This window comes from Mytilus edulis, chromosome 2, assembly GCF_963676685.1.
Source record: "Mytilus edulis chromosome 2, xbMytEdul2.2, whole genome shotgun sequence".
NCBI lineage: Eukaryota > Metazoa > Mollusca > Bivalvia > Mytilida > Mytilidae > Mytilus > Mytilus edulis.
The window spans coordinates 12,024,220-12,049,493 of record NC_092345.1 but is presented as its reverse complement, the minus strand read 5'-3'; the positions used below and the strand labels follow the sequence as shown (position 1 = coordinate 12,049,493).

General features: G+C 30.8%; 1 protein-coding gene across 14 annotated transcripts in view; it reads right to left on the bottom strand.

Moving 5' to 3' along the window:
• Positions 1-1,678: 1,678 nt before the first annotated feature.
• The window catches only part of LOC139511462 (transient receptor potential cation channel subfamily V member 5-like), a 38,146-nt gene continuing 14,550 nt past the window's right edge, over positions 1,679-25,274 (bottom strand). For 4 of the 14 annotated variants that reach the window (XM_071298224.1, XM_071298230.1, XM_071298229.1 and 1 more), the window contains 11 exons: positions 23,494-23,595; positions 22,809-22,958; positions 21,863-21,945; positions 20,108-20,300; positions 19,321-19,428; positions 18,701-18,852; positions 17,451-17,560; positions 14,177-14,340; positions 12,513-12,629; positions 8,659-8,784; positions 1,679-8,238 (listed from right to left, as the gene is read on the bottom strand). In XM_071298224.1, coding sequence (XP_071154325.1) covers positions 8,077-8,238; positions 8,659-8,784; positions 12,513-12,629; positions 14,177-14,340; positions 17,451-17,560; positions 18,701-18,852; positions 19,321-19,428; positions 20,108-20,300; positions 21,863-21,945; positions 22,809-22,958; positions 23,494-23,595 — 1,467 coding nt within the window. In that variant the 3' untranslated portion in view covers positions 1,679-8,076. Of the gene's footprint in view, positions 8,239-8,658; positions 8,785-12,512; positions 12,630-13,195; positions 13,215-14,134; positions 14,341-16,302; positions 16,449-16,736; positions 16,892-17,450; positions 17,561-18,700; positions 18,853-19,320; positions 19,429-20,107; positions 20,301-21,862; positions 21,946-22,808; positions 22,959-23,493; positions 23,596-25,035; positions 25,051-25,274 lie in introns of those variants that run through there. The other 10 variants (XM_071298222.1, XM_071298228.1, XM_071298226.1 and 7 more) reach the window with 8 other exon arrangements.

The window sequence follows — 25,274 nt, the reverse complement described above, 5'->3', positions numbered from 1 at the left end:
ACAATCTTGTCAAAAATGTAATAGACCCGTACTGGGAAAAACCAGCATATCGGGTTCATCAGTTGTCATGCATTCCTGTTATTATATCCAATTGGATGAATTTTTTTTATTATTATCTACGAAACAAAAAAAATTCTAATGATTTGTTTATATTTAGTACTTAAACTTGACGTCTTCCACGTTTGGACAAGTCCATTTTCCATTTTTCAATGAGATAATGCATCTTACTCTGCAAATAGGTAAAATAGGTTCAGCGGATCCGTAAACCAACAAATTAAACAAGAGTGCACACGCTGAAATGTCCCTCCTTCTTTACTAATCATTGATATTACTGTAAACCAACTAATTTTCGTGGATACTTTATTTCGCGTTTTACCCTTTTTAGACCACTTCGCGGCTATTTAATTTCGCGATTTTCTGATAAACTTGATGTAGTTTAATAAGAAAAGATTCAAGTTTTACATATTCACGACGATTTATATTTTTCTACTCGCGAAACTAAATCGCTCGCGAAAATAAGTTGGTGTACAGTATGTTGATAGTCCTAAATATAAATTTTTATTACAACTATCACATAAACTTAACATTAACCAAGAAAACAAAACATTGACCAATGAACCATGAAAATGAGGTCAAGGTCAGATGAACCATGCCAGGCAGGCATGTACAGCAAACAATTCTTCTTTACAACAAATATAGTTGATCTATTGCCTATAGTTTAAGAAAAACAAACCAAAACACAAAAACTTAACACTGAGCAATGAACCGTGGAAAAAAGGTCAAGGTCAAATAAAACCTGCAGGACTGACATATAGATCATAAAATATTTCCATACACCAAATATAGTTGACCTATTGCATATAGTATTAAAAAAAATCAAAACTCAAAAACTTTAACTTTGACCACTGAACAGTGAAAATGAGGTCAAGGTCAGATGACACCTGCCAGCTAGACAGGTACACCTTACAATCATTCCATACACCAAATATAGTAGACCTATTGCAAACAGTATAAGAAAAACAGACCAAAACACAAAAACTTAACTATAACCACTGAACCATGAAAATGGGGTCAAGGTCAGATGACAACTGCCAGTTGGACATGTACACCTCACAGTCCTTCCATACACAGAATATACTAGACCTTTTGCTTATAGTATCTGAGATATGGACTTGACCACCAAAACTTAACCTTGTTCACTGATCCATGAAATGAGGTTGAGGTCAAGTGAAAACTGTCCGCCGGATCACTATCCCTATGTCGAGCTTTCTGCGACAAAAGTCACATGCTCAACAAAAACCCTGGCCTTGCAAAAGTTATGTTATTTTCATGACAAGTGTAACATCATTTTGTGCCTTGAATATCTGAACATATATTACATCGATAAATTTCTGGAAATGTTCATGGATAGGATGTATAGAATGTTATGATCAATGCATTTTTTTTTTTGTGTATCAAAAAGGTACTGATAAGTCTTGGAAGATTTAGATATCAAGTCAGTCCCATAAGGTTTTGATTGCATTTCATGCAATCTTGACTTAAAAATTTGCAGGGAATTCTCTTACACTTAAACCTTGACCAAATGTGAAATTTTATGTATAACTACCAACTAATATCTTGATGCTCTACTGGAGAAGAAGATGAACATCAACTTTATGGGTTGATTTAAAACAAAACATTTAAACTATCAACATTTATTGTAAAACAAAATATGACTGGTAACAATGGCTGGTCAAAATGGCTAAAATAATAAATCTAAAAAATAATCTATTAAAGATAAAAAAAGTTCTTTCACTGGTAAAAAAACTAATGCTTAATTATAATAAAATACAATGAATTGTTTGTGTGGTGGTTGATATGCAGTGATTTGGTGCTCACAGTGGTAAAATAAATGGATAAGATTTCAACTTTAACACGTACAAGGAAATAAAAATTGCAGTGTACTTTTTCTTCAATCTTCTTGAAAGATTTAAACACACGTTCAAAATAAAATTTAAAAAAAATATATGTCATCAAACATTACCAAAAATATTTGATTTTCAATTTTTTAAATTATTTAATATAGATTATATTCTTTGATAACTAAATGAAAATATACTAGATGGCAGGGGTTACAATTGTTCACCTTGATACACATTTAAAACTTAAATGTCTATCTCAAACACATTTAAAACTTAAATGTCTATCTCAAAAGTAACTGATTCTAAACAAAGGCACATTTCATCTTTTAAATTCAGCAGTATTTTATGTAAGTATGCTTTGTTAACATTTTCAATTAAAAAATATATATATGATATCAAAGTACCGTAAGATAATAATTACAAAATTAAATAAAATGAATAACTACGACCAATGTCATCATGGTCAACAATGTCATAAAAATAGCATACATATTTCGGCTGGGAATCAAAATGGTGTATTGACTATTGTACAGATAAAATGTTTTGTATTTGTATAATATACACATAATAGTACCAAGTATCCTGCTATTTTAAGTGAATGGTAATGTTAAAATTACTGTTTAAAGTCAGTTAATTTTTATTTCTTTGAAGTCTGAATTTAGGCAATGTAAACCAGATGCTCCACAGGGCGCAGCTTTATACGACCGCAGAGGTCGAACCCTGAACAGTTGGGGCAAGTTTGTACACAACATTTAAGCTTGATACAGCTCTGAATTTGAATTGTGATTAAATAGTTGACACAACATAGGTTTCTGACACAGAATGAATGTGGTCTAAGAACTTAAACTTAAAAACTTAAAAATTTTAAATCGGACATTACCTATTATGGTCCAATATCCAAAATCTAAATACATGATTAGATTCAGCATATCATAGAACCCCAAGAACTCAATTTTTGATGAAATCAAATAATGTTCAATTTTAGACCCTTCACTACTCAATGTGGACCAAATATTAAAAATCTAAATACATGGTTAGATTCAGCATATTGAAGAACCCCACATTCAATTTTCGTTGATATCAAACAAAGTTTAATTTTGGACTTCGATTTGGACCAACTTGAAAACTGGGCCCATAATCAAAAATCTAAGTACATGTTTAGATTCAGCATATCAAAGAACCCCATAGTTCAATTTTTGTTAAAATCAAACTAAGTTTAATTATGGACCCTTTGGACCTAATGTAGACCAATTTGAAAACAGGACCAAAAATTAAAAATCTAAATACACGGTTATATTTGGCATATCAAAGAACCCCAATAATTCATTTTTTGGACCCTTTTGGACCCTAATTCCTAAACTGTCAGAACCAAAACTCCCAAAATCAATCCCAACCTTCCTTTTGTGGTCTTAAACCTTGTGTTAAAATTTCATAGATTTCTATTTACTTATACTAAAGTTATTGTTCAAAAAACCAAGAAAAATGCTTATTTGGGACCCTTTTTTGGACCATAATTCCTAAACAGTTGGGACCAAAACTCCCAAAATCAATCCCAAACTTTCTTTTGTGATCATAAACCTTATGTTAAAATTTCATAGATTTCTGTTCACTTATACTTAAGTTATTGTGCGAAAACCAAGAAAAATGCTTATTTGGACCTTTTTTGGCACCTAATTCCTAAACTGTTGAGACCAAAACTCCAAAAATCAATCCCAACCTTCCTTTTATGGTCATAAACCTTGTGTTAAAATTTCATAGATTTCTATTTACTTATACTAAAGTTATAGTGTGAAAACCAAATGTCTTCGGACGACGACAAAGACAACGACGCCAACGTCATACCAATGTATAAAGATTGAAATATTTGGAATTAAAATAATAAAAATTCAATGTTAAATTGCAGGATGAAAACACTATACATACATTGTTGAGAAATATCAAAGGAGAAGGTATTATGAGGTTTATTATTTTTTGCACCCCGAAAGAACCTTTTCATTTATCAATAAAATTGACATAATTTTAAAAAGGCTAGAGTAATTTTACCATTTTTGCATCTTCATAATCTAAATAATGGCTCTTATATCCTTTACTAATACTCTTTATAAATCAGGAGAAAAAAATTGGGAAGCCTTTCTTTCTTAACTCTTTCTAGTGTCTGTACTGATATTTCAAACAATGTAAGCATAATGTTTAATTGTTTATAGTTTTGTGCAGATGTGTTCATCAAATATCACTTCAAATGTCAAAATTAAAACTTCAGGCAATTTTTTTTTCATCATACATTCAGTTTATGTCATAATTTTAATAGGTTACATTCAACCCAATAAGTGTGAACTATTGTATTCATTAGACCTGTAGACTATTAGTTACATTAATAACAGCATAAATTCTCACATGACAAATATTAAATACATACATTAAATACATAAATCAGGTTATTTTTTACCCATTTTCAAAAGACTAGCCTACAAAAAACATAAATAAATATTACATTATTTTTTTTAGCAAAAGTGGAACAGCTACTACAGTGGGACAAAATAAGTACATTTACATCAGACAAGTTAGCTTTACATGACTTTACCCTGATAGCTACAAAACCAATTTACCCTTAATTGTTCATTTTGTCAATTATCCATGTGTTGAATGATTGAAGTTTGTATTAAATAAGAGATTGAAAAGTTAAATCTGATTTGGAATCAACTAAACTTGACTCCTCAAAATATCATCAACCTCTTCCTATCAGTTTGGCAATCTTTAAATGAAAAATCATGAATTGAATACTTCATTGACAATTAAAGAATTAATATTTAAGGTGGTACCTAACACTACAGGGAGATAACTCTATAAAATCAGCTAAACGTTTTAATCATGGTGTATTGTTAAAGAAATAAGCTTCTCAATGATCAAAATTAGTGTTTGTCAAACTGCTTTATAGCCAATGAAATTTTCCAGATAGAGTGATTAGCTCAAGTTTTTTGAAATTTTGAATATTTTTTTTCAAAGGGTCATAGTATATATTTTGTCAAAATTTTATGAAAATTAAACGAGCCAAATTAATTATAGCCATGATAGCCAAGGTGTTTGGTACCACGTACCTTAAAAATATTTTTGCTCATATTTTCAAAGAAACCATTTATAACTGCTAAAATCAAAACTGTCAATAAAACTCAAAAGATTATGTTATGTATGAACAATTATTATTTCAACATGTATCAAGTGTTAAAATACAATGCACATGTATCTCTTTCTATATTTATTTGTTTAGTAGGTTTGCAGTTGGAAATTTCACCTGAGTAAAAAGTTTGAATGATACATCCATATAATATGGAATAAAACAATAAGCAAACATGTTAAGTGTTCTTCATGTAGGTAAATGCTTTGTGAATTGAAAATTATACAAAATGGTTGTTGAGGCACAATTAATATACATGTGGAAATTAGTTGTGAAACTATATCAATATAAACATTTTGCACAAATAATGCACATTAGTTTGTTGAATATTAACATGTAAATTACCAGGAATGTAAAAATTTTATAGTACACATCAATATAAAATATAATATAACAAATATCGATTTAAAAATGGACGGTTCAAATATAATAATCAGCAGTCAAGTTTATCTTCAATATCAGACCTGCCAACTTTTGAAAATCTCCATGGGGGATTTAGCGCGCGACTAGATTTTTAAGGGTTACAATTTTAGCAACTTTTCTGTGTGCATTGTTTTTTACTCCTAAAATAGTCTAAGTTCTCTTCTTTTTTCTTTAGGTATATTACTGATGAGCTTGTAGGCTTTGATTTCTTTTATTTGCATGATTCTTGTGCTATTAATTTATAAAATTGACAAAATAACTGAAGAATAGAGAAAAATGGTATTAAAAATAAAGGATTCAAAGTAGAGACCCCCCTTTTCCCCCTCCAAAGACCTTTTTATTTATGAACCTTGACTCAAAAGACCTAAAACTACATGTCCTAAAGTTAGAAGGATGAAGACAGATTTTGATTTAGTCTTACTTATGGTCTTATCAGTGTCAATGAGAAAATGGATAAAATTTGAGTTATCTTTCTTTGTATTCAGAGGTGCTCTTACTGGCGGAGGCTTATACAGTAACACAGTAGAAGTGAATACAAAATGGCGTCCATTTTAAATCAACAGACACACGATGTCTGGTTTCAAAAATTAAACAGATTTCAAGATAGACGATGTTTTCTTGAGAGTTCATTACAGTTCTCATCTTTCAATTAATTATGATTTTGTTGTGGAACTACGGCAAATGTTGCAAATTGTGCTTGTATGATAAATTGATTAAAAATGAAAGGCTGTTTGACCAAATTTGTGTATACAAATTAATTTTGAGGACTGTTACGACCCATTAGGTAATCTGATTACATACAACCAATAATTATGACACCTGTTGTGACTGTTGATTAGCGTAGGGTCGTTAACTTGTCATAATATGTCCCCAGGTAAAATTATAGATTTTTAAAAATTGATCTGAAAAACTTCAAAATCGGTAAACAATAATTTTTTCGGGTATATTTGGTGAAAATCGGGATTTTGACTGGTTTTACGATCCCGATATCGGGATTCGGGTTGAGGGATAAAAATCGGGATGATACCGCGAAAATCGGGATAGTTGGCAGGTCTGCAATATTATGTTTAAAAATATGTATAAATCAAAAATTATACCGATCATCCGGACGGAATAATGCTATACTATTAATCAGCAGTAAATCATTTATCACAGAAATAATCAATGGGAATGACTGAGATATAGCATATACAACTATTGTTGTCTTCACTTTAAAACATATCAAAAGTGTGGGGGAATGAATCGAAAGTCCCTTAGCCAGTTCTTATTCACTTCATTATATATTGAAAAGTATAATTGCAAAAACATGTAAAATTTGTTAAACTCTAAGGTTATCATGTTCGTCAATAAGTGTTCGTTAGACGGTAAATAAATTTTGGAAATGCTCCAAACATCCAATCAAATAAGTTTCTGAATTAGTATTAATAAATTTGTTTAAGAGACTTCAATATCTAATTGAAAATTAATGTTTAATTTAAATTTTACATTTGAAAATTTAAAACCATGATAAATTATGTAAATTTTTCACCTGTCATTATACTAAATGCTTCCATATATCACTATCAAATATGGTATTACTTTTACTATAAATTTACACTTAGTTCTATTTAAATATTCATAAAAATAAGTAAATATTGGTTTAAAAATTATATAATTTTGTCTATTACCCTAATAAATGAACATAAAATATTCATAAAAATACAAAAATTGTTCATTAAATAAGTTATTTGATATAGCTAATATTTTTTTTTTTAAGAAAATGTGTAATTTTCTATTACATGTTTAGCACAAAATATCACTTATCTTGGTTTTTTTTATAAATTTAAATATACCAAATTTCAACTTCTAAAAATATATATACATAAATATATTAATGGAAAAACAAAAGCCTTAAAACTAATTGACTAGGGTTAACCTTTAAACGTGATTTCTTACAAACATAAATGCTGTGAATACAATTATATCTTCATATTAGTTTCATCATTATGTGAAAGAAAACATATTTTGCACAGTGAACTATAAGTATAAGACAATGTCAAGTTGTGTTTCATAAAAAAAAAAGGAAATACATGATGTAATCAAATTTCCATGCATGTCAAAAAGCCTGACAGAAAATTTAACTTCAAATAAGTTTTCATTCAAATATAATTAAATTAACAATAATAGATATAGTCAAAAGTATCCCTAAAAAATGTCATCTAAATAACTTATAATAAAAGTTTTACGTAAGATCAAATCTTCTAAAAAAATAACCTCTATCAATATCTAGAAAATAAAACTCTTTTTATGTTTTCCATTATTATCTATCTCATTCTTAGAAACCAAGTCCTTTCAAACTTTTCTTTGAAAAAGTAATAAAATAACCGAAATGGTTGGAATATATTTGTCATGGTCCTTAGATAAAATAATTTCTAAAAAAAAATCAACACAGAAAAACATCAACTGGAGAAATTAAATTGCTGTATAGCAAAAATCTTAACTTTGTGAATATTAAGAACAGCAAGTGATTTGATTTAGTTCAAGAATACATTAAGGATTACAATTGATTAAGTTCAGGATTACAGAAAACAAGACTCAGTGTTATACATTAATTCTGCCTTCCTTCACAGCAGTGGAGCTTATGATACTTGCCAAATTTGTTGTCTTTTTCAGAATTAATTTCTTCCTTTCTGCCATAATTTTCTGTTTCTGTTTTATCCTTTGTTCTTCTCTAGCAACCTTCAAGTCTTCTCTCTCTTTTTCCTGTAAAACAAAAACTTTCTTTATATAAATGCTTCAATTTACATTCTTTTTACTTCCAATTGGTGCTATTAGAAAGAGGAGGGTTGAATTTAAAGAGTAGTTTAACCCTAGTGCAAGTTTATGTACCTGTACTTGTCCTAAGTCAGGAGCCGGTAATTCAGTGTACCTGTACTTGTCCTAAGTCAGGAGCCGGTAATTCGGTGAATGTTGCTGTATATTGCATTTTTTAGCTTATTGTCTTTTTTTACAAATTAAGGTTGTCAATTTTCTTTTTGAATTGTTTTACATGCATCATGTTTATAGATTGTTATCTCAGACAACAGACAGACAGACTTCCTCATCACTATATGTACTGCCTGCTTTAGAAAGTGAGGGTATAAAAAAACTTAAACTATATGGTAAATGCCTCCCGAAACTTACTGATTGATGCCACCTTATAACAAGTGCTCTGTCGCCATCAGGTAAGGGCTGGGAATACTTTAACCTTTGTTTCTTTCTCTCTTCAGTAGTCACACTTTGTTCTATCACCAGAACTACTTTGGCCCACTGAAAATATCAAAAGTATACATAATTAATAATCATTGATTGATTCCATATTAATGCTAGGGAGTGTAACTTATTAAAATAAGTACAAAAGAGTATATGGCTTAAGTCATATTCAAATCAAGGTACAAAAAACTAGAGGCTCTAAAGAGCCTGTCGCTCACCTTGGTCAATGTGAATATTAAACAAAGGAAGCAGATGGATTCATGACAAAATTGTGTTTTGGTGATGGTGATGTGTTTGTAGATCTTACTTTACTGAACATTCTTGCTGCTTACAATTATCTCTATCTATAATGAACTTGGCCAAGTAGTTTCAGTGGAAAATGTTAGTAAAAATTTACAAATTTTATGAAAATTGTTAAAAATTGACTATAAAGGACAATAACTCCTTAGGGGGTCAATTGACCATTTCAGTCATGTTGACTTATTTGTAAATCTTACTTTGCTGTACATTATTGCTGTTTACAGTTTATCTCTATCTATAATAATATTCAAGATTATAACCCAAAACAGTAAAATTTCCTTAAAATTACCAATTTAGGGGCAGCAACCCAACAACGGGTTGTCCGATTCATCTTAAAATTTCCGGGCAGATAGATCTTGACCTGATAAACAATTTTACCCTTTGTCAGATTTGCTCTTAATGCTTTGGTTTTTGAGTTATAAACCAAAAACTGCATTTTACCCCTATGTTCTATTTTTAGCCATGGCGGCCATCTTGGTTGGATGGCCGGGTCACCAGACACGTTTTTTAAACTAGATACCCCAAAGATGATTGTGGCCAAGTTTGGATTAATTTGGCCCAGTAGTTTCAGAGGAGAAGATTTTTCTAAAAGATTACTAAGATTTACGAAAAATGGTTAAAAATTGACTATAAAGGGCAATAACTCGTAAAGGGGTCAACTGACCATTTCGGTCAGTTTGACTTATTTGTAAATCTTACTTTGCTGAACATCATTGCTGTTTACAGTTTATCTCTATCTATAATAATATTAAAGATAATAATAACAACTAGAGGCTCTAAAGAGCCTGTGTCTCTCACCTTGGTCTATGTGAATATTAAACAATGGACACAGATGGATTCATGACAAAATTGTGTTTTGGTGATGGTGATGTGTTTGTAGATCTTACTTTACTAAACATTCTTGCTGCTTACAATTATCTCTATCTATAACAGTACTTCATGTGGGAAATGTTAATGAAAATCTTCAAATTTTAAGAAAATTGTTAAAAATTGACTATGAAGGGCAATAACTCCTTAGGGGGTCAATTGACTATTTTGGTCATAGTGACTTATTTTTAGTTCTTACTTTGCTGTACATTATTGCTGTTAACAGTTTATCTCTATCTATAATAATATTCAAGATAACAAAAAAAACAGCAAAATTTCCTCAAAATTACCAATTCAGGGGCAGCAACCTAACAACCGATTATCCGATTCATCTGAAAATTCCAGGGCAGATAGATCGTGACCTGATCAACAATTTTACTTCCTGTGAGATTTGCTCTTAATGCTTTGGTTTTTGAGTTATAAGCCAAAAACTGCATTTTACTCCCATGTTCTATTTTTAGCCATGGAAGCCATCTTGGTTTGTTGGCCGAGTTACCGGACACATTTTTTTAACTAGATACCCCAATTATGGCTAAGTTTGGTTAAATTTGGCCCAGTAGTTTCAGAGGAGAAGATTTTTCTAAAAGATTACTAAGATTTACGAAAAATGGTTAAAAATTGACTATAAAGAGCAATAACTCCTAAAGTGGTCAACTGACCATTTTGGTCATGTTGACTTATTTGTAGATCTTACTTTGCTGAACATTATTGCTGTTATCAGTTTATCTCTATAATAATATTCAAGATAATAACCAAAAACAGCAAAATTTCCTTAAAATTATCAATTCAGGGGCAGCAACCCAACAACGGGTTGTTCGATTCATCTGAAAATTCCAGGGCAGATAGATCTTGACCTGATGAACAATTTTACCCCATGTCAGATTTGCTCTAAATGCTTTGGTTTTTGAGTTATAAGCCAAAAACTGCATTTAACCCCTATGTTCTATTTTTAGCCATGGAAGCCATCTTGGTTTGTTGGCCGAGTTACCGGACACATTTTTTTAACTAGATACCCCAATTATGGCTAAGTTTGGTTAAATTTGGCCCAGTAGTTTCAGAGGAGAAGATTTTTCTAAAAGATTACTAAGATTTACGAAAAATGGTTAAAAATTTACTATAAAGGGCAATAACTCCTAAAGTGGTCAACTGACCATTTTGGTCATGTTGACTTATTTGTAGATCTTACTTTGCTGAACATTATTGCTGTTAACAGTTTATCTCTATAATAATATTCAAGATAATAACCAAAAACAGCAAAATTTCCTTAAAATTATCAATTCAGGGGCAGCAACCCAACAACGGGTTGTTCGATTCATTTGAAAGTTTCAGGGCAGATAGATCTTGAACTGATAAACAATTTTACCCCATGTCAGATTTGCTCTAAATGCTTTGGTTTTTGAGTTATAAGCCAAAAACTGCATTTTACCCCTATGTTCTATTTTTTAGCCATGGCGGCCATCTTGGTTGGTTGGCCGGGTCACGCCACACATTTTTTAAACGAGATACCCCAATGATGATTGTGGCCAAGTTTGGATTAATTTGTCCCAGTAGTTTTAGAGGAGAAGATTTTTGTAAAAGATAACTAAGATATACGAAAAATGGTTAAAAATGGACTAAAAAGGGCAATAACTCCTAAAGTGGTCAACTGACCATTTTGGTCATGTTGACTTATTTGTAGATCTTACTTTGCTGAACATTATTGCTGTTAACAGTTTATCTCTATAATAATATTCAAGATAATAACCAAAAATAGCAAAATTTCCTTAAAATTATCAATTCAGGGGCAGCAACCCAACAATGGGTTGTCCGATTCATCTGAAAATTTCAGGGCAGATAGATCTTGACCTGATAAACAATTTTACCCATGTCAGATTTGCTCTAAATGCTTTGGTTTTTGAGTTACAAGCCAAAAACTGCATTTTACCCCTATGTTCTATTTTTAGCCATGGCAGCCATCTTGGTTGGTTGGCCGGGTCACGCCACACATTTTTTAAACTAGATACCCCAATGATGATTGTGGCCAAGTTTGGTTTAATTTGGCCCAGTAGTTTCAGAGGAGAAGATTTTTGTAAAAGTTAACGACGACGGACGCAAAGTGATGGGAAAAGCTCACTTGGCCCTTCGGGCCAGGTGAGCTAAAAACAGGTTTATAACTTGTATTTACCAACAAATAGTTGAACAAGTATACCATGTATTAATTTTTAAGATTTTTGAAACACACAATCTAGGTGAAGTAATTCTTAATTATTCTTTCTTTGGTGTATTATCTATCTGTTGAGTTATCTATCATTCATAAATACTAGTGCATCTACCCATGTGGACTATTTTTTTGTTTCATTGATAACCTTGTGTGTGGAATCTTTTATCTCACACCCAACAAGGGAGACAATTCTCCTAATCTGACCATATCTGTCTGCTGTAGATCCTTTGACTTGAATGATTTACTTATTATTTTTATTCTCAAAGAGAGATACATTTTCTTTTTTTGACTACATTGATAAGCTTGGTTGTGACCCATACTATCTCATTCCCACCAAGGGAAATGGTCACCCTATTCATTCTTTCTCTCATCTTTTGGGAGGTATGTGCCAATACCCACCAAGGGAGACAACTCTTACCTGTCTAAACCATTCTTTCTGTGTTTCATTGATCAGCTGGTAAGTGTTACCCATCATGGCAATTAACATGTTGACTAGAAGTAATGTCACCAGGATCATGTATATGGCAAACATTATCTAGAAAATCAGTGGTAGAAAATTTATCATCACTTCAATACCATTTAATTCATAAATATGCAACTATAACAATAATTTTAATTATCGAGACATTTGTTCTTTATGTTTATATTATGTAAAAACTTAAATCAAAGATAAAAACTATGATATATATTCCTATAACAAAATGTACATTTATGTATTTGTTATTATAAAATTGTTCAGAAAGAACTCAATGAATTATAAAATTTCAAAAAGCTATGTATAGTAAGTTTTAAACCTATAGCTAACTGCTAAAAATATATATATTAATTTCTTGTAATCTTAATATGAAATTTGTAATCTTAATATGCAATTCTAAGTTTAATCTAATACCAATAGTAACACATCTAAAATAAAATCAAGAATAAAATAATTAAAATACCAACAGAAGCAGACAAGTAAAGCCAAATAATTTGAAATAATTAAACAGAGACTTTCTTACAGTACAACACAAATTGACATGACAAAATGTAACATAAAAAGCATGTGCAGAATAGTTTTCTAACTAACAACAAACAACATCAATCTCTTTGAGTATCACTTACAACATGTCAACTACTGAACCTAAATTTCAAATTTAAATGCAGGTAGGTAGAGAAGAATCATATATAATAGGACCAATTTTTGTGGACCATGGAAATATACAGTACTTTGGATTCAAGTTTTTGTGGGTAATCAGTAACACAATACCATTACACCACCTTTGATAATATGTATTTTATAAATTAAATAGGATTTATGTAATGAAAATACAGTCCTGCTGTCACAAAACAATAAGCAGGAATCTTTGAAAACGCTTAATAACAATGGCTTCTGGAAGTTCAGAGAAAATGGACTTACTAGCATTCAGAATTTTCTTGTTCATGGAAGTCAGAACATTTCTGTGTTTGCCTTGACAGAAGTAAATGTCATTACCAAGTATCAGACTGTAAATGATTTCAAGGGCATTTAGTCACTGAAACCATTGTGACTAGTTTTTTAAAAGAGGTGATTTTTGTTTCTATTTTGAGACACTCCCTTGAAACCAATTAAATAATATCACCTTTAATTTTTATTCCAAATGGACGCCTATAACAGCACTTCTGTAAACCAACATATTTTTCGCGAGCGATTTATTTTTTGCGACTTTCCCCAAGTAGAAAAATAACTCAAATATAAATCATCATGAAAATGTAAAACATTGATCTTTCCATATTAAAATACATCATGTAAATACGAAAATCGTAGAATTAAATAGATGCGAAGTGGTCCAGAAAGATTAAAACCTGAAATAAAGTATCCATGAAAATAAGTTTGTTAACAGTATTGATACTTGTATTTTATTTTCCCAAGATGTCACTGAGATCTGGGGTTGAAGTCATAAAACTTTGCTCAGTGCTCGAAGCACAAAAATCATGCTCGAAACATGAAATAAAGCATTTTGATTGGTTGATTCTCGAGTCTGAGTACAAATATCTTGCTCGAAAGTTTTATGACTGCAAGGCCTGGTCTAGCAATTTATTGAACACAGCTTTTGCATATCTTACCTTTACAAGTGTAGGAAATGGAGAGGAATCAAATGTGGCAAAAAAGTCCTCAAAATCACCAACATTCATTGCAAATGATCCAAAGGCTGAATCTATTGGATTTTTAAATACACATGGGTCGGTTTGAGGATCACATGATGATTGAATAAAGGCAACATAAAATGCTGAAAAGAAGTTAAAGTCAACTGAAGGTTAGAAAAACATATTGCAGATCAACCTTGCTGTATCATATCAATGTTCTGTCACAAGTTCACTGCTTTACACAGAAATCCTATTTTCATTAGTAATTTTTGTGCCCAACTAAAATATTATTTTCTATAAAATTACCAAAAAAAATAAAATCCAATTTATCTTGGCACAGTATGAAAATACCAGAATTAATCAGGCTCAATTGAAAAAATCAAATATCACAAAAATTAGTAACAGTACCATTTGTAATAATGGTTTTTTACAGGCGATTTCAATGAGTGTGTAGGCAAAGGTTATATCTTTTGTTAGCTTGCTTGCTTGCTTGCTTGCTGAATCATGAAGTCATTGTTAGGTAAGTTATACTACCCACCTTTAAGAGTAGACTAGTCTGACAGATGACCAATCTATCTGTCTGTAGGACAAGGCTACTTTGAAAGGAGGGTAGTATACCTTACCTAACAATTACTTCACTGTCCAGCTAGCAAGCAAGCTAACAAAATGTATTACCAATACCTTTAGCTACACACTCATTGAAATCGTCTGTAAATAAAAATAGCCCTTATCATTGCTGACATAGCAAGGTTCATCTCCAACTAACTTATAATTTCAGGATTGAAAAGTGCAATGGTTTAATTGTGCATAAAAATGAAATAAAACAAACATAAATTCATTTCTTTGGAGGATGAACAAATTCAGTCATAAGCACAATTACTTAGATATCAAACTCATCAATTACTAAACTCCAATGCGTAATGGTGATATCATAAGGACAATTGATGATACATTCATTTTTAAGTCTCATTGATACCAGTTTTCGTGGGTTTCGTGGGAACAGGTGATCCATGAATTTAAATGTTCAACGAATTACAAATTTTCTTTAAGCTTTGTAAGCAGATTTTGGCAAAACCACTAAATTTAATACATTTGTGTTGTATCAACAAAAATAAAAGTTTTCCTCAATCCACGAAAATTGATACCCACGAAAATAAATGTATCCTTAGTATATATGTGTCTTCAAATTCTGAATCTCAGGTTACAGTGTCAGATGTTTAATATTTATAAAATTTGAACTAAGAAAGTTTGTTTTATTGATGCACCCTTAAAGTATGTTTTCTGAACAGCTGATCACTGTCAGATTATAACTGATTAGATGTCTTAGTAATTAACATTGTGCAACACATTAAAAGCATTCTTCCAACTATACACATATCATCTGAGTTATTGTGTATAACTGGAGACAAACATTAACAAATTTAATTAACTGTTAATGCAATAACAGTGTTAATATTAACAGTATTAGGCAAAATTGGTCAGGGGAGACAATTAAATGTGAAACAATAGGTCATGCTGCAAATATTATTTTTTGGTTCAATATGGGATTTCTGTAAAAAATTAAAGGTATGAATCAAAATTCCTTTTAAAGCATATTCCATATATAGTTTTGTCTTTTTCTATGGTTATTCAAGTTTCATTATTTCATTTTATCATAATTCGTCAACATAACTTTCAATATATCTCTCATCTCTTTATCATATTATGTTGTTAATTAAAACACCACTTATTTCAATGTATTAATTTTCTTAAATATTCAAATAAGTCATTTCTTCTACAGTAGTCATAATTAAATGTAATTAAATAATCACAATTTATGAAATTTGGGGCTAATTTTTTTCTTAAAATTAGTTTTTAATAGACAGTAAGCAAAGAATGACACTCAAAAGCAGAATTAGAGCAATTTAAAATAATTTGTTATTTATCATAGAAAAAACTGAAACAATGTTTTCATGGAAAAATTTTGAGACTGTTTACAGCTACGCTAGCTTTTTGTATATTAAATTACATCTAACAAAACAGAATTTAATGGAAATATACATAAAAGGAATTAAGTCGTTTTAGTGAAGTAGGTAAGTAGGTGGTTTTGAGAGTCAACCAATTACTTTTGCCAATTCAGGAAAATCTGTCTGTTTAAATGTAACAAAATAGTCGCCAAATTCTCCCAACGACATCATAAACATGGCCATTATTGACTCAATAGGGTCACTAAAGGGACTCCATTCCTGGTTCAGGTGTATTAGATATAAAGCTGAAATCAGGAAAAGTTTTACCATTATTATTTTGAACATTTTTTCTACAACAAAGTCTTGTAAATCAAATGAATAAATTGTCCCACTGTCAAGCAAATGATTATAAAGCTGTCATTAATAAAACACACAACATCAAGATGACAAAGAACGCTTAAAAAAACATAAACTGCTAAAAAAAATTAAACATATCATGCATACAACATAACACATGTGCAGTTTTCTACCAAAATAAAATGATCAATCTATGAACAGATATCAACTACAACGTCAATAACAACATCATTTACTTTGCTCAGTATTGGATGCTCGGTCTTTTCAAAGTTTTCATAATAGTCCCCAAATTCCCCTAAAGACATCATGAACATTCCCATTATTGACTCAGCAGGATCTTTAAATGGATTTTCTTTATTTTCCTCATAGTTCCGAAAAACTATGTACATAGCTGTAAAGACAAATAAGGTATTTCCAGAATAGACAGGACTTCTGCCCCAAATTATGTTCTGATTTTCATTATGTACATCAACCAATTTGGACCAAAAAATTCAAACATTGGAAACAGACAACTTCATATTTTTAGAGTAACATAAAAAAAAATATTCAAAGGAAAATTTTAAAATAAAAGTCAATGGCTGGAAATCATTTGACATTTTCATGTGAAAATATATTTTTGACAAACCAAGTTTTAATATAAAATTACAAGATGTTTAATGATCTATATAACTTTTCAAAAATTATAAGATGAATCATGAAGTTGATTAGAGATGCAAGACTATAAATATATTAATACTAAAATCATCAAAACATTGCCATGCATTTAGTCTTTGATATATAAATAAGGAGATGTATAAATATGATTGCCAATCAGATAACTATTCACCAGAGTTCTAATTTAGTGGATGTTGCCACCACACGACCTTCAATAATGAAGAATACCCATACTATATAGTCATATTCTATCAAAAATGTCTTTAACATTGTTTTTGTTTTTATCTTATACTCACACTGAGAGAATCCTATGATAAAGACAACATATATGATAAAAAATCTCAGCAGATCTCCCTTCACCATCTTATATATCATCACAACAAAAGGTCCTAAGATCTTGAAACCTCTGAAATTGACAAAACATGAGTTATATTTATAATTCAGATTCAATTTCATAACACAATAGGTGCCACCTCCTCACACAGGTGATTGATGTTGCTCAATCTAAAATATTTGTTTTTGTTAACTATTTAGTGGAGTATTGATTGTGTTTTCGTTTCTCTTGGCCATGTTCTTGTCATTTATCTGCTTCTTTTAGGTTATTGCCTTTTTATTTCTCTTGGCCATGTTCTTGTCATTTATCTGCTTCTTTTTGGTTATTGCCTTTTTATTTCTCTTGGCCATGTTCTTGTCATTTATCTGCTTCTTTTAGGTTATTGCCTTTTTATTTCTCTTGGCCATGTTCTTGTCATTATCTGCTTCTTTTAGGTTATTGCCTTTTTATTTCTCTTGGCCATGTTCTTGTCATTTATCTGCTTCTTTTTGGTTATTGTCTTTTTATTTCTTTTGGCCATGTTCTTGTCATTATCTGCTTCTTTCTGGTTATTGCCTTTTCATCAATTGTTGAGAGGTTAAAGGAAAGATGGTGACCTCTAGATGTCAACTTTGGTTTTCTTGTATTGTAAGGTTGTTTTTTTAGTGTTCATATGTATCACTTTTATTCACATCTTTAAATTAGTAATTCTGTTGTATAAATAAGGAGTACATTTTGTTGTATAAATAATGAGTACATTTTGTTGTATATATAATGAGTACATTTTGTTGTATATAAAATGAGTACATTTTGTTGTATAAATAATGAGTACATTTTGTTGTATATATAATGAGTACATTTTGTTGTATATATAATGAGTACATTTTGTTGTATAAATAATGAGTACAATTTTGTTGTATAAATAATGAGTACATTTTTTTGTATAAATAATGAGTACAATTTTGTTGTATAAATAATGAGTACATTTTGTTGTATAAATAATGAGTACATTTTGTTGTATAAATAATAAGTACATTTTGTTGTATAAATAATGAGTACATTTTGACATTTAGAATTCAAAAAAAGAAAAGAAAATGAAATGGAAAATCTACCTATAATATTTGGTTTCTTTATCAATGGTCCTGTTTAGTGAACAATGCAGCAATCAATCCAATTGGTTTTTGCCTAATGTTTAAACTAACTCATATAAGTATGAGAGAAAAAAACAAATACCTGCAGAAGAACAGAAAATAAGGTGCTGTTCCTAAAATAGCCAGAACAGCAACAACATCTTCATACTGTGTGGAACATGTAGCCCTTCCAGGGAGCATCATCACCACAAAAACACAAGACAACAAGAACAGCATCTTCATAGGGGCTCCACCCTGTAAAATTGGACAATTGTTTGTTTCTGTTTATAAACCAAACTTTATAAACATATTATTAGAAAAATCTTAAGTTGATACATGAGCACTTTTAATATAAGATAAAAGACTTGGACAACTATTAAGGGAGATAACTCTTTTCAATTAGTACATTTTTTAATAGATTTTGTTGTGTAAAACATATTATAGACTGAATTAAATTTAAAACAGACCCACTGCTGTATTAGCTGTTTTTTATTCAAATTTAGACATTAACCTAACTTAAATGAAAGCAGTCAGAAAAAGTGACCCAATCGTGAAGCAGAATTAAAAAAAAGAATATTCATTTCACCAACTATATGAAACCTTAAAGTTAAAGGTAATTCTGATATAGATCAAATGACTACTAAAAAGCAATGAAAAACTTCCATCAATGTTAACTATCAGTTCTAGTTATATTTCATATAATTCTGTTGTCATCAAACTCACCAAAGTTGTGAAAAATATAGTGAATCCCTGATGGTAAATTTCCTTCATAGCTAAACACAGATACATAATGGCTGCTAGCAGGACAATTATTTCTAAAGCCCATCGTATCTAAAAGTAAATAAAATAAGTTAAAGCCTACTGCTAATTGTGTTTTGATGTATTTAAAGTACACAAACTTTTACATTTCATAAAAAAATGCACATTTAAATTCCCTCAGTCAAATAACAAATGGTGGTGCCTTTAAGTTAGAAATAAAAATAAGAGTGTGTACCATAAGATGACTCACCTGCCTTTTAATCATGTTTGGATTTTATGTTGAATGTCTTTCAAAGCAATGGTTTACTATATGTATCATCTAACCTTTACATTATCAATTATATATAAAAATTATATACAAAAATAAGATCAAAGGTAATATAAACCGTGCCAGACGTACATGTAAACTTTACAATATATCCACACACACCAAATATAGTTGATTTTTTAGCTCATAGTATCTAAAAAACAAACTATGAAAATCTAATGTTGACCAGCAACCTTGAAAACTCAAGCTGACATAATCAATGAATAAGATTTTTTGCATTTCACTGAATAGAAAGATGCATATTCTACTTAATTTCTTTACCACGTACAAAACAGTTAATATGTTTTACTTTAAGAGAAATGTACTTCCTATTTTGTGGTTATATTCATTGAAAAATAATTTGGTTAATAAAACAATACCCTCTAAATTTTGTTTAGATAAAATACCAGTAAAAACAATTTATGTGATAATTATATGGCCTACCTTGTCATTAGTATCACAAGCTTTAAGGAGGAAGCATGGATCTGCCGGAGCACTGGTTGTATTAGTCATACCATTTCCTGTCTGGTTAAATGTTTGTACAGTACCAGGACATTTATCTTCTCCGGGTCTCAAAGCAAAAGCCACAAGAAAGATGATAAAGTAAGTGATGAAAGCCAGAAATCTCCGATAAAATCTGTAACAGAAAATGATTAAATCAAATGTGCTCAAACATTAAAAGTCACAAATTATCTAAAACGATTTTTACATACTCAAATGTTGCTGAATGACAAAAGAGGGGTTGAATAATGAAAATCTTTTGTTGAGCTTAAGATGACTTGAACAAAAGGCACAAGAGTGCACACACTGAAATGTCTCGCCTTCCTTACTAATCATTAATTTATGTTGATAGTCCTAAATATAAAGCTTTATTACAACTGTCACATAAACTCAACATCAACCAAGAAAACTAAACATTGATCAATGAACCATGAAAATGAGGTCAAGGTCAGATGGACCATGCCAGGCAGACATGTAGAGCTAACAATTCTTCCATACAACAAATATAGTTGACTTATTGCTTATAAATTAAGAAAAACAGACCAAAACAGAAATACTTAACATTTAGCAATGAACCGTGAAAATGAAGTAAATTCAAATAAAACCTGTGCGACTGACATAGATTATAAAATGTTTTCATACACCAAATATAGTTGTCCTATTTGCATATAGTATTAAAAAAAAAGATCAAAACTCAAAAACTTAACTTTGACCACTGAACAGTGAAAATGATGTCAAGGTCAGATGACACCTGTCAGCTAGACATGTACACCTTACAATCATTTTACACACCAAATATAGTAGACCTATTGCATATAGTATAAGAAAAAGAAACCAAAACACAAAAACTTAACTATAACTACTGAACCACAAAAATGAGGTCAAGGTCAGATGACACCTTCCAGTTGGACATGTACACCTTACAATCATTCCATACACCAAATATAGTAGACCTTTTGCATATAGTATAAGAAAAACAGACCAATTCACAAAAACTTAACTATAACCACTAAACCATGAAAATGAGGTCAAGGTCAGATGACATCTGCTAGTTGGACATGTACACCTTACAGTCCTTCCATACACCGAATATAATAGACCTATTGCTTATAGTATCTGAGATATGGACTTGACCACCAAAACTTAACCTTGTTCACTGATCCATAAAATGAGGTCGGGGTCAAGTGAAAACTGTCTGACGGGCATGAGGACCTTGCAAGGTACACACATACAAAATATAGTTATCTTATTTCTTATAAAAAGAGAGAATTTAACATTACATAAAATATGAACTTTTTTTCAAGTAGTCACTGAACCATGAAAATGAGGTCAAGGACATTGGACATTGACTGACACAGAGTTTGTAACATGAGGCATCTATATACAAAGTATGAAGCATCCAGGTCTTCCACCTTCTAAAATATAATGCTTTTAAGAAGTTAGCCAACGCGCCGCCGCTGCCGGATCACTATCCCTATGTCGAGCTTTCTGCAACAAATGTTGCAGGCTCGACAAAAACCAACCTTCATTTGTTTAGCAAAGGCAAGCCTGGATGGATGAATAAGAACAATAGAAGCATTTATTTTTAAATAAAATTCTTGAAATATGCTGAATGAGACTGATATGTGAATCCCATTTTTGGCAGACTTGAGCAAAATGGATTTGTGAATGGATTCTGACCCTTGAACCATCACATACCTGAACCTTGCAAACGTAACCCATTTTTCCTTCAGTAAGTTAACAACCAGACCATCCATCATACTCAGGTGGTTTTCTTGCTCCTGCAAAAGTTAAATTGACAACATCATTCATATATTGTTTCTTTGAAAATTGTGGCAAAACTTTCAAGTTTTACATGATATAGATCTGCTGAAGAGCTTCATATCAACTAGTTGGAAATATTCAACAACTAAATAAATATCATAGGGAAATAGTCAACAATAAAAAAAAACTACCCTTAGTAGACATGATTATCTGTACTTAACTGTGCAATAGACTGAAATCCAAAGTTTCTGAGATTACCTTTACATATGAATACGATATTCCCGTGCTTGCATTTCCTATCATGATTTTCTTGATAGAGGTTTGCTGCTCACAAGGAAGCTATTAAACCAAGAGGTTCAAATGGTGAAGTTGAAATCATCCCTTCGTAAATTTTACGGACATCATCACGAGTTGGTTGACCGTTATGGAATAACCGTTTCACAAATGATATCGGATATGTTCCTTAAGTCGTAACTACAATCCCCTACCCTTTCATGAATATGACCTACCAAATTAGACTATTTACCGGATTTGTAATCACATAAGCAACACGACGGGTGCCACATGTGGAGCAGGGTCTGCTTACCCTTCTGGAGCACCTGAGATCACCCCTAGTTTTTGGTGGGGTTCGTGTTGTTTATTCTTTAGTTTTCTATGTTGTGTCGTGTGTACTATTGTTTTTCTGTTTGTCTTTTTCATTTTTAGCCATGGCGTTGTCAGTTTGTTTTAGATTTATGAGTTTGACTGTCCCTTTGGTATCTTTCGTCCCTCTTTTTTTAAAACTTATTTTAGTGGACACATACCTCATATAACTCAACTTTAGAATATAATCTCTATTGATTTCTCCTGATGGTGTCTATCTTATTGAGTGGACACTTACCCCATAAACCACTAAACTTAAAACAGAATCTTTATTGATTTCCCCTGTTTCTGAGATGGTGTCAATGTATTTGAGTGGATAGCCAGCACAAGTTACATTGCCATAAATCCACATCACTGCTCTAACTTTCTCTAAGATATGCTCATACATCTACAAAACAAAACAAAATTCAAGCTAAATGCTTAAAGCTTTCTTGCTTAACCCTTATCATGCGGGGGCTGTAAATTACGGCTGTACCCAGAATACTGTTATTTGGCTCCAATGGCGCTCCATACTTTTGGAAGTCAACTTTATGACATTTATTTCATAGTGTATGCATGTTATCTCAATCTTACACCATTTATAGTCATGTTTCTCTGTTGGAATGTTAATTTTAAGCTCAAATACAGACTTCAAAAATTGAAATCAGATTAAACTGGGAAGATGGTTGGCTTCCCTTTCAATGTCTGACACACACATTTTAGAGGCCTAAAACTTCCACAAATAGTGTAAACCAGTGGACATATAACTACTGATCTTGTTTATAATTGAAATAGGCATAGAAAACAACTTCTTCCGACTGCAGGTCCAGTTGAGGTCAAAAATCAAGAAAAATCTGTACCAATATCAGTTTCACTCTGAACCAAAAACTGTTGTGGTAAATGTGTCCATAGAGTTAAACATTTGTCTATATTTAAACACTTACTTCTTTTCTTGGTAATTTTGCAGACAAAGTAAGGGGAGTTAAACCTTGTCTATTCTTTATATCAAGCTTTCCACCCATATTCAGTAACAAGTCAAACATTTCCTGGAAAAAAATAAAATTCAGAAATAAGCTTAAACTATGAATCTTTTACATTTTATATTTATAAAATTTGTTTTGTGAGTATTTCTAACTTAACATCTAATTATCTATTAGCACAAAATACATTTTATTCATTTTGCATAATTATTATATAATTTGTAATTTCTATATAGATATATCTATTATAGTAAAAATGCATTTTTCATGAGAATCAAAAAGTTACATTAACATTGATAGCACATGCATTTAGATTTTCACATGTTAGCAAATATATATATCTTAAAAAGAAACATTTGAATATACAAATTTCATGTGCCACTTAATTAAATTAAAATGCATACAAATAAAGTACTTTAAGATAAACAAAAAAAGGACAAAAGTGAAGCGGACTTGGAATGCTAAATCTTATATAAAAAATACCAATGAAGCTATGAAATTACACCAACCTTGAATGTTCTAAATTACATTTTGTATTTGCAATGTAACCATAAAGTGGGTTAAAAATTTGGCCCCATCAAGCCATTAGTTAAAGCAGTTTAAAGCATTTTTATACAACTTTTATTAAAATCTCTACTGAATTGTGATATATATTGGTGGCCAAGACTCACCCAATGAGCAACAGAACAGATGCCACTTGTGGAACAGGATCTGACTACCCTTTTGGACCATCTGAGATTACCTAAGTTTATGGTGTTGTCTTTAAGTCTTTTCTATTTTTTTCATGGCATTGTCAGTTAATGTTTTCGACTTATGAGTTTGTCACCTTTGGTATCTTTCACCACTCATTTGAGCAACCAAAAGCAATCAATTTATCAATCATGATAAAGTTCACATTTTTATAGAGAATTGCTGAGTGCATATATCCCTCAATTATGTAAATATCAGTAACATCCCTACATTTCCAAAATAGCCAACAACAGATGTAAAACATAAAAACATGCTATACACAAAAAAAATTGTAGCTTGATATTTTTTGGAAGAACCCAAAACATAAATATGAAATAATATTCTAGCAAGATAGTACACATATTTCTGTTAACCAAGCAAAGCAACAATACATAACAGTGATCTGACTCGTGGCCACATTAGTGATAACCATCACCTTGTACAATAGCTACTGTAGGTATGACACACACATGTCGTATATTTACCCACATATACTATGCACTTATCAATCACATGGTAAAAAAAGTAAGTGTACTCAAAAACATGCTTGTTCAACTTTTAGTCTTAGACCTACAGACAAATGAAAACTTAGTGCTTATAAGTATTCATTATACATTTGATTAGCCTTTCATAAGTCTACTAATTTTTCTGTTGTAATTTTTAACTATGTCACTCTTGAATGACAGAGTTTTTCAATTATTGTATAAAGTAATTTTTTTTCCATGCTTCACAAATTTTGATAAGTGCATTAGTGACATATAAATATAGTCTGCTAACCTTCTTCTGTGCGTGCTGTAATCCAAGCAAGTTGCAATTTTAAGATGAATGTCATTATTAGAAGTAAACAATGATAACAACAGCAAAATTACTAGTATCAACATCATGATCATATAATTTTCATACTTTTATTTTTCACATAAAAGAAAATCTGACAGATTATAATTTATAACAGTTTTGCATATAGAGGTATTGTTGAAAACTATTCTTAAGAAGAAGTAAAAACCAGAGTCCCAAAT